The 11,272-nt window shown below is 37.0% G+C and overlaps 1 protein-coding gene across 2 annotated transcripts in view; it reads left to right on the top strand.

Moving 5' to 3' along the window:
- Positions 1–2,122: 2,122 nt before the first annotated feature.
- Positions 2,123–11,272, top strand: part of LOC112145150 (DNA-damage inducible protein 2) — an 18,362-nt gene continuing 9,212 nt past the window's right edge. Inside the window, exons 1-6 of one of the 2 annotated variants that reach the window (XM_024270219.2) lie at positions 2,123–2,530; positions 2,690–2,861; positions 7,470–7,599; positions 8,695–8,991; positions 9,080–9,206; positions 9,289–9,416. In XM_024270219.2, coding sequence (XP_024125987.2) covers positions 2,724–2,861; positions 7,470–7,599; positions 8,695–8,991; positions 9,080–9,206; positions 9,289–9,416 — 820 coding nt within the window. In that variant the 5' untranslated portion in view covers positions 2,123–2,530; positions 2,690–2,723. Of the gene's footprint in view, positions 2,862–7,469; positions 7,600–8,694; positions 8,992–9,079; positions 9,207–9,288; positions 9,417–11,272 lie in introns of both variants that reach the window. The other variant, XM_036212041.1, reaches the window with a different exon arrangement.

Genomic DNA, 11,272 nt, shown 5'->3' with positions numbered 1-11,272 from the left:
TTTCTCTAGAATAGCTGTGATTAAACCAGAGACAGGCCGGATGCTAAATCTGAAGTTGTGTTGTAATTTAATCTGTTGGTTTTTAATGAAGCTAATACTTCAAACATATATATATATTACTCAGGGAAGGAGAACGCTTAAAAGTGAATTTCTAAAACAATGACGATGGTTGATGTAGGTGAACATCACACATACTTTCACATCACACCTGCTGTGTGTTCTGGCCTACTCCTTTTTTTGTCACAAAAACTAGAACAAACTGTACCCCTTCAAAGGAAGTGGAGTCGTAGACTTCGTTGCAAAAAAATCTGCCTTGCATCAAGAGGACTCTCTTTTTGTTCTATATTTGAATTTTTTTCTTTTCTTTTTTTTTAAGTCAGAATTCTGTCTTTAATCTCAGAATTCTAACTTAAAAGTCAGAATTTTTCATGGGCTTTTTTTTCAGTGGCCCCAATCCTCTTCCGTATATATCACTGTGACTTAGAGAAAAATAAAACTGAGACTGAGGAAGAATGTTGTAAATGTGGGTCTAAATCAGGGGTCTCAAACTGGCGGCCCGCGGGCCACTTGCGGCCCCCAAGTCGATATTTATGAAAGTTCAATGCTGGCGCGGCCCGTGAGTTTTGTATGAACAGCACTTTTACAGTGCTGTGTGCAGAGCTGACAAACCAACCAATCACAGAGGGTATACAGCTCTTTGGGGCGTGACATTGACCGGACTTGAAGCAGGGAAACTTTTAAGGCAGGAAACCTGACACCCTCCTCCCCAGACCACATTTATGTGGTTCTGTTTTTTTTTTTTTAGAAAGTGACTATTCGTACGTATTTTTGTTAACATGAGCAGCCAGTGCTGTATGGGGTTCCATTTATGCCAAAAATATGTTTTTGCATCCACTGTCTATATCTTTGGTCCATTGTTTATGTCTACTGAACAAGTTTATTGAACATTTGTTCATGGCTATGCTGTACTAAGCAATATCTTCTGCATGTCCACGCTTCTTTGAAGCTTGCTTTATATTTAAAATTTTGCATTTGTTATTGTTGTTTGATCATCAGAAAAGTCCTTAGCAACAGTTGCTAGCGTCGTTAGCTCCTGTCGTTTCACAGGACACGCAGAAGATATTGCTTAGTAGTACATAGACATGAACAAATGCTCAATAAACTTGTTTAGTAGACATAGACAATTGACCAAAGATATAGAGAGTGGACACAAAAACATATTTTTGGCATAAAGGTAATCCCATACAGCCAGCCTCAGCCAGACTCCGCCTTCAGTTGCCCCAGGGTAAATTGAGTTTTAGAACCCTGGTCTAAATGGACATACTGATTATCTGGAAAGACAGGTTTGACCTAAACGATGTCAGCCGTAAGAAGTAGGATGAAGTAATGCTGATGAAAAGGGAAAAATGTAGTAAAATGGTCAAAAGAAGGTTTGGCGTAAAAGGACATGAACCTTGAAGAACAAGTTAGGGTAGACCTTTACACCCATTAACACCTATAACATACTGTAGCTTTTCAACCGTTCATTTTAAATTGTCTCATTTAGTCCTCCATAATGAAGTGATTGGTTTTTGACCATATACTTTACCTACAGATCTCACTCAAATCACTCAAAATATTTCTTGTACAAAAAACTATGGTACGAATTATTAGTTCTTCCAACTGGAAATCATCTACCACTCCATTAATGATCGGAAGCTACTCAACATTTATTATATCAATACATTATTGATCTGTAAATTTGTTTTATATTTGTATTGCTCTACACAACACCAACTGGCTCTCCCATGTAAAACATTACTTTGCCTTCAACCATCAAATCCACTATTATCCGACCAGACTAGCTCCCAAATTACATCTCCCTCTCTTTAAACACAATCGTGAACAATTCTCAATGAGATTTCATGGACTAAAGTTGTGGAATGCACATATAGAACTACTGAATAACAACATCTCTATGTCAGTTTACAAAATAAGGCTAAAAAACAGACGTTTAGCAAAATACATGGAACAATCTAATTTATAAATTTGTTTTTCAGAGTCACAATCATGTAGAATAAGGTCAAAAACTTTTATTTTGCTTTATTGTTTTATATATATATTTTTTTGTTTATATATATATAAGTATTTTCTATGTATACGTTGTTTTCCTTAATCTTTTAAAAGACTTTTGGCTTCTTCCACTCCTTGCATATTCATTTTTATTTATTTAACCCAGGTACAATTTTATCCCCTGTTCTCCTTTGTATTTTATTGTTATAAGTTTCATGATTGATTTGAATTTAAATACATAAATACTTTTGTGAATATAAAATTTACCTAATATTATTAAAACACGCATATTCAAACAGGCTGTTTCTGTCATCTTAATTTATTAAAAAAAAAAAAAAACATTACTGCAGTACCTCCTGATGGGGGCGCTGTTTCAACACTGATACTACGTAACCGCAGAAGAAGAAACTACTCACGCTTTAGCAATACTTATTTTGTTGTTGTTAAAAGAGAAACTGTCACTGCACGTATTTATCTCGTAAGTCTAAATCAGTCAAGGACTTTAGCTTTCGATTCAGTGTTGCGTTTTCTACGATTTTTCTATCCAAAAAATATTTACAAATTTGAGTAAAATCAATAAGTTAATCGTGATTTTTGGTGTGACACAAGGAACTAAAGGGACCGCATTCTGTTACAGAGGGTTTGTCCAGTGGTTCTGCCCCAAAAAAGCGATGCTGGTCACCGTTTTCTGCGCGCCGAGGGATCGTCCAGAAAGCACGTTTGCCCTCGAGGTGTCCCCGGAGCTGGAGCTGAGAGACTTTGTAGCACTTTGTGAACTGGAGTCGGGTATTCCTGCCGGGGAAATTCAGGCAAGAGCCCACTAACATGTAGCCAGATAGCTAGCAGCTAGCGGCTAACTCTAAGCTAGCTGAGCTACTAGCATGAATCGGACTTTGTAAAATGTTGCGAAACTTGGCTCATTCATTGTTTGTATGTCTGTGTTTTTCACGTTTGATATTAATGACAACCTTAAGACGCAATTTAAACCAATTAAAGGTTTTTGGAAACGTTTATGGGGCCAGTAGTAGTTTGGTTTTAAGAGGTTTGCTGGTTTGTTTAGTTTATAAAATGAAACGGAAACGTTTCTTGAACACAAAAAACAATTTCCCAATAAATACACTTACTTTAGGACACATTTTATCACATTTTGATAGTGTTTTATATTTGTATTTATATTTTATTTTATTAATAGCAACAACAACATGCCAGCTGAACAATTTGAGCCACAACTACAAATAGTGCTACATGGGTTTAAGGCCTAATAGTAACCATTTTTTAAAATGAAATATTCGTCTTAATAGCTTTTATTTAAGTCTATAATTGCAAATGTCTGAATATTAATACATTTCACCCAAGCCTGTAGTATCTGAACACTTTTAAAAGGTCCTGAAGCAATTAAAAATATTTTATTTTTTCTTTATAGGTTACAAGTTGTTTTTATTAACTTACTTGTTGTATTGTGTTTACAAAAATGTCTAAACCTCAAAGAAATTCTCTCTTCCATCTCATAAATTGTATTAAAAGTAGGCCATTATTTTTTATAAATTCTAAAATCTTTAGTAAAACATGATCACACAATGCTAACATACGGCATCCCTGAAGTACAAATCATATCAACAAATCTCTCAATGCAATAACACCATAAAGATCAGATTGACAATTAAAAAAAGGAAAATAAATAATAAGAAAATATAGCAATGCATTTTAGAAAACGAAACAAATTCCAAAAACCAAAGCATTAATAAAAGTAAAGTAGGCTAATTTCTAGAAATCAAAAAAAAAAAAAATAAAGAATTGGTGAAGGCAGGAATCATGGGACATCACTGACCGGATGATGACATTTGTGTTTTTTAAGACGGAGAAATGATATTTTGCCCAAAATGTGGTAAAGAGTTGATTGAGCCAAACTTTTGCAGTGGCTCTGGGTCGGTTGTGTTTGTGTCACCCCCACCAGTGACGATCGTGTTTTTGGTCTAAGGCAGTTCATGACAAACAATTTCTGCTTGAAAAGATGAGATCCAATCGGGGATGTCCCATGATAACTTTCTTTTCCACTTTCTTGTTTTCTTTATTTCATTTCATGATATCTAGAAACTACTTTTGTTTTCTGAAACGTTTATTTTTCATTTTTATTTTGTGTCATTGAAGTGTCTTTGTCATCTTCAATGTTTTTTTTTTTTTATTATTGTTGAGTGATTTGTTAGTATGATTTATTGTACAATTCAGGGCCTCCAAACTAACATGTTTCCAGCTCCCAAGCAGGAGAACGGAGAAGAAAAAGTAAATTCCATAAAATGTACTTTTGTTGGTTGTCATTTGAGCTGGAGGACATCTTTGTGGCCGGCTCTCCAGAATTTTGTCAGTATGGCTGCAAAATGAGAAATACATGTTTGTGTCCTTAACCCTCGTGCTATCTTATGGGGTCCAGATGACCCCTCCTGAATCTACAGTGGTATGTGATTCCTCAAATGACAAAGGTGGACAGGATTTTACACACACACACACACATAAATATAGAAGAAGATTAGTGCTGCCACGATTAGTCGAGAAATCGATGACTAATTTAATAGTCGATTAGTCGTTACTTAATATTATATGGAGTTAGAGTGCAGTAAAGTTGAAAGTTATAATAGCATTATGCTAGCATTTTGGACTATTTTGGTGTTTATTAAGGTTTTTTAAGCTAATTTTGAGTTGAAGCAACATTTCAGCTACATGCTAGCTGTTTTGGATAATTTAAGACATTTTCAGGTCTTTTAAGCTAATTTGGAGTTTAGCAAATATTTCAGCTGCATGCTAGCTGTTTTGGCTTACAGTTTTTTTTGTTTGTTTTTTGGGGCTAATTTTGCATTTAACTAATATCTTAGCTGGCTATCAGCTTTAGTATTTTCAGCTATCAATTTCAGCGTCTTTAGCTATCAGCTTCAGCGTTTTAAGCTATCAATTTCAGTATTTTTTAGCTATCAGCTTCAGCATTTTTAGCTATCAATTTCAGCATTTTTAGCTATCAGCTTCAGCGTTTTTAGCTATCAATTTCAGCGTTTTTAGCTATCAGCTTCAGCGTTTTCAGCTTCAGTGTTTTCAGCTATTAATATCAGCGTTTTCAGCTTCAGTGTTTTCAACTGTTAATTTCAGTGTTTTTGCTATCAGTTCCAGCATTTTTAGCTATCAATTTCAGCGTTTTTAGCTATCAATTTCAGCATCTTCAACTTTCAGCTTCAGCATTTTTAGCTATTTTTATCAGCGTTTTCAGCTATCAGCTTCAGCGTTTTTAGCTATCAATTTCAGCGTTTTTAGGAATCAACTTCAGTGTTTTTAGCTATCAATTTTAGCATCTTCAACTATCAGCACTAGCATCAGCAGACAAATTCAGTTTACAGCGTTCACACTAGCATTATCGCAGGTAATGCTGTATTTCTAATTTTTAGATAGTTTTAAGCTAATGATGGTTAAGATGTGTGCTTTACATCCAGTTTGTGCATGACCCGATTTGTCGACTAATCGGAAAAAATAATCTGTGATTAATCATTAATCGTTTGTGGCAGCACTAAAGAAGATATAAATATAAACAAAGGTTAGTGTCCTGTCTTGTGGGGTGCACTTTTAATGTAAACACGCCTATAATAGCACAAGGGTTACAGGAATTTACATCTTAAATTAACCTGTTGAAATCCAGCTAGAACTCTTTGATATGCTGTTGACTGGCTTTGACGTGACTATTTATCTGAGTTGTTGATACATACAGTGTGGCAAAAAAAGTATTTGTCAGTCACAGATTCTAAAAGTTGTCCGACTTTAAAAGGTGAGAGGTTTGTAATGTTTATCTTACACTACATCTCTGTGAGACAGAATGTCAAAAAATATTCAAGTATTCTTATTTGTGTAAGAACTTATTTGTATAAGAGATCAGAAAATAAGTTTCATCTCAATACTTTGTAATGTATCAATTTTTATTGCAGATTTGTTGACTTTAGTAATATTGCTAATTGTTACATTCCAATAAAAACAAAGCAAAAGTGTTGAATTTCAAGTACAATTTAAACTAGAAAAGTTGCATTACCTGTAATAATGCTAGTGTGAATGCTTTTTGCTGAATACGCTAAAGACATTTACTGCTAAAATTGCTAAAGAACTCAAAGTTGCAGATATTGCACACAGAATTTGAAGAATTTCTTGAAAAACTGAAAAAAATCAGTAAAATTTAAACATGAGTAAAGGTAGGATTTCAGAATCAGCCTGATACGTCTGTAGATGCTAAATTATACAAAAACGTTTTGCTAAAATATTAGCTATACTCAAAATTAGCATTAAAAACCTCAGTAGCGTTGATGTCTGAACGCTATAATTATGCAGTTTTTAGCTAAAATAATAAAATCGTTGTCGTTTTCTGGACAAAGTTTCTGCAGAGCAGAAAAAATTTGCCTGAATTGCAGGCAAGACTGTTGGCCAGGTGTAAGCCTGCACTCATTTCCCATCATCCCTTTGTTTTCATCTTCTCCCAGTAGCTAACAGCGCCACACAACCCAAACCTAACATTACTGGTGTAAAAATTCAAAAATGCTTTGATACCAATATTTCATAGTTTTGAAGTCCCTAAAAATGTGAGGAATTGAATGAAAAAAAAGTAAAAATGTCATAAAATCATTAAAAAATTGCTTAACATTTCAAAATTTGTGTGAATTAAAAAAAAAACAAAAGTAGTACAAGCATGAATTTCCTGAACATGTAGAATGTTTGAAAAACTTCCATTCATTTAAAAAAAAAATCGCATAATTGCATTAAGCCTGAGATGAATAAAGTATTTCTATTTCTATTCTAAATGATAAAAAACGTAAAGTTTCCAAATATCATAAATACAAGCGATAATGTCCTTAACGAGCTGAACGTTTTGATACCAAGATTGCAAAAATTGGCTGAAAGTATGATTGAATTTTTACGTGCCAAGAAAGTGTACGGAAGAAAAATAAATAATAAGAAAGCAAAACAGAATCTCTTAAATTCTGAAATGAAACAGCATGTCTGTATGACTTTAAGACCAACCCTTTCACAGACACTCCCTGCTTTGTAATTGGTTGCTTCCTTGTTGTGTGATTGAAGTGAGATGCTGCTGCAGAAAGTCAACAGGCTGGAATACTGACTTTTACTTTCACAACTGCTGCTGTTTGTTGACACATGTGATGGTGGGCACGCTGGAAACAGAAAGTGTGATCACAAACTGCTGTGACACACTGACACGGATCAAGACCACATAGGGGGGCTGAAGGTCGCCCCCGTTTCGGTTTTCTTAACAGAAAGCTCACATGTTTTTGTATTGGAATTTTTTTTTGTGGGGGGCTATGTTATTATGTCAGAATGTGACTAAGAAGAATCAAAGAGGAAGTGATTTCATGACAGTTGTTTAACATTTCTGTACCCAGATCACATATGTAGAGCAGCCGCTAAAGGACCCCACGCGTGCCTTGGGGAATTATGGGGTTAAGGACGGCGATGTTGTGGTTCTACGACAAGCGGACCGAAGGCCGCCACCGACTCAGCCAGCCTTGTCAGGTAACGTGTGCTGAAAAAAAAATACAATAAATAAATGATTAAAAAAAAGTTCATACAACAAACTGCAAATAAAACATCGTATCAGCAGATTTTTATGAATATTTCTATGACCGGGAATCGATTAATTACTACCGATTGAATCGATTGAATGACTACCTGCTTATTTGGTATCGTTTTAATCAGCACAACCTCTTCTATGTGACACTAGCTTTATTCTGTCATTTTTCCATGTTTTAGTCACACACAAGACATAAAATCATTCAAAACCAGAAAATTCTGTCTGGAAAAATTAGATTCATTTTGCTGTGGAAACCCCAAAAATGTTTACAACACAGAATGAGCATTTTAGTTTTAGTTTGATAAAAGAACAAGAATAAAATGTGTCAACAAATTAATCAACATGTTTTTAAAGTACAATCCAGGATAAAGTCACACCAGGCAGCCCAAAAAATAAGATTTTTTTTCTGCTTTTTCTTTTTTTCTCATAAACTTTCTTTATTGTGTTTGTAAAAATAATAAAACTATTTTTTGGGGAGAGGTTTGATCCAGTTTGATTTCAGGTCAGCTCGACTAGAATCTGCTCTCAGGTGGGGGCGTGTCTGTTCATTCTGATTTGCTCGCCTTCCACGTCGTTGAGGGGGCGGGACTTTTTTGGAGAACCGCTGAGTTTCCTCAATTTTTACACAACGCCGACGCTCTTTATCGTGGAAAATTCATAATATTCAAAATAATTCAAGATAAAATAATGGTTGGTATCCTCGTTGGATTTGTCATAGACAGCTCAGTTTAGCTCCGCCCCCCCATAGCGGGTGAGCTGCTGCATTAGAGCATGTCTTGTTCTCCGCCTTATTTATTAAAATAAAGATCGTTTTGTCCAAAAACTACAAATAAATGCCATATTATGACTTTATTTTTATAGAATCACAATAAAAAAAGTTTATTTTAGATGGAGTTACGCTGATCTCACAGCTGCACAGCAGGATGCCTGAGGGCAATTATTAACAAATGAATTATGTTTTATTAATTGCGTGCGTTAACGCGTCAACTTTCACAGCCCTAAATATTTAACTCATCTCCATCCGTTTCCCTCCTCAGGTCTGCCCCGTATCGACTTTCGCTCCATCACAGTCCCAGGTACGTCTTCATCAACCAACCAGCGCAGCTCTATAAGGCCGCCGCCGCCACAGCAGCAGCCGCCGACTCAACCGCCGCCGCCACAGCAGCCTCGGCCTGCGCAGCCTTCCACACCTACGGCCTCTCGTGGCTCCTTCCCCCAGGGGCTGGACGACCCCGCCTTACTCCAGCAGATGCTCTTATCAAATCCACACGAGCTCTCGCTCCTAAAAGAGAGAAACCCTCCGCTAGCCGAGGCCCTGCTGAGTGGAGATTTAGGTGGAAAACATTCCTTTTCGTCAGACTTTAAGTCATAGTTTTTGATTCATAAAGGAATCGGTCACATTTGTGTTTTTGTTTTTTTTAGAGCGTTTCACCAAAGTGCTGCTGGAGCAGCAGCAGGACCGAGCCAAACGGGAACAAGAGCGGATCAGACTTCTGACTGCTGATCCATTTGATTTAGAAGCCCAAGCAAAGATTGAAGAAGACATCAGGTAGAAAAAGCATTCAACAACTAAAGCCATCAGTCCACCGTGTAGGAATTAGTCACTACTTTGAGATCTGTTCCTATTTCAGGCAACATAACGTGGAGGAAAACATGACCATTGCAATGGAGGAAGCCCCAGAAAGCTTTGGACAGGTGGTTATGCTCTACATTAACTGCAGAGTCAACGGCCACCCAGTAAAAGCTTTTGTCGACTCAGGTAATGACCCTCAAGTGTGACGTCTGTTGTAGCTACAGGGTGTTGGGTGGTGCTAGTATCGACCACACACATATTCGTACTTGCATTCAGATCACCTGTGACGGTCTCACTGAATTTTTTCAGTGCATGCTTTTCCACAGCGCTCTGTGTTCTGAGACCTCGTCGGTCAAATATGAAGGAAGAAGTGCGACGTGAAAAGAGAAGCAGAGCTCGTTTCTCAAGTAGAAACTCCGTTTTAGGCGCAGCTTTTTCACAAGAGAATCAACATGCGGCTTAAAAGAAAATGAATCATCCATTAAAATTCCCAAATAAGTATTTACAACTTTAATAACTGAGCCATCTGGAGCAAATATGGGGGGAGATGTTTTTCTGTTTGTCTTTTTGGTCGGAAAATAGCATTACTTTGGTTTTATTTGTGTTTAAAGACCCAATTCAGAAAAGTTGTGACAAACACCAGTAAATGCCAACTGTAATTTGTTTATAGCTTCAGAAAAGGAGGCTGTAAGAGAATATAAAATCAAGTCATCTGCATAAAAATGATAACTTGTGTCACTTAAGTTTTGTCCTTTTATTTATATATATATATATATATATATTTGTAAAAAGGAGAGGACCCAGAACAGACCCTTGCGGCACACCACGATTAAGTGACAGAACTAAGAACAATTAAATGCTTTGGTGAGATCTGTAAAGATAGAGGCACATTTCTGTTTTTTTTATCAGAGGCAGAACAAACATCAACTTTTAATGCCGCTGTTATGGTACATATGTTTCTTTCTATATCCTGATTGAAAGTTGGATACAATAGTATTTACCTCTAGGGATTCCTTTTCCGTTGATCAGACTCTAATACAGGGGTCACCAACACGTCGCCCGCGAACACCACATCAGTCACCCGCAGACCTCTTCTAAAAATAGCACAATTCACTTGTGAGCAGCTCGAAAATATTATTTTAGTGTGATGCGATTTTTTTGAATAATACCTGCCTTCTTAAAGACGTAAAAATTGAAATATCTTAAAACTGTATTGTAAGGACTCAACTGATGTGTTAATAGTAGCAGGGACGCCGCAGGGACCCAGAAGGCGAGTTACTTTTTCACTGTCTGGGTCGGAGAATCCTCGGTGCCCTGTAAGTAGCACGACCCCGAACAATCTCAGGCAGAAGACAACAACGAAGCAGACTGCGTACTCTCACTTCCATCATCAACGCCCATTTATTTTAAACACACACGAACAGCCAAACAGTATGAACCTGACTTCTGCTCACAGCTCCCTCACTCATGGTGAGCAATGTAACACACCCCAGATTTCCCACTTCCCATGAGTCTTAGGAGCTGAAGGCGGGGCTAACCCCCGGGTCGCCACACTATGTTCATTATTTCTGAAGCCAAAAACAGCCTGTCCCACAATTTTTCTTTTTTTAAATCGTTTTCTCCTTAACGAGATAATCAATAGTCGCATTTCCATTAACTCTGAAATTTCGCAAATTGGAATTTGGATAATAAATTATCCTAATGGAAACACCACAGTTTCGAAAAAACTGGCATTTTTCGAAAAAAGAAATTGCGCTTACAGAAGGAAATAGACATTTTTCGCAAAGCTGAAACGCTTTTTTCTAAATAAATGCGCTTCTCGGTATGAAGTGTCTGATCTGAGCGCTGCACAGCCGGCGCATCGGGAGGTCCCGCAGCGTCAAAGCGCTTTATAAATTGCGGGTCATACAGAATCGCGTAGCAGCTCCTCCTCCTAATTTCCTCATCACTTCACCTGCAGACGCACTTTTGCAGCTTGGAGCCTGAAGTCTCGTGAGCGCGAGCGCCGTGACAGAAACTTGAATTTATGTTGTGGTGTTTTC

The sequence above is a fragment of the Oryzias melastigma genome, linkage group LG5 (assembly GCF_002922805.2).
Source record: "Oryzias melastigma strain HK-1 linkage group LG5, ASM292280v2, whole genome shotgun sequence".
Lineage (NCBI taxonomy): Eukaryota > Metazoa > Chordata > Actinopteri > Beloniformes > Adrianichthyidae > Oryzias > Oryzias melastigma.
This window is presented reverse-complemented; position numbering and strand designations above follow the sequence as displayed.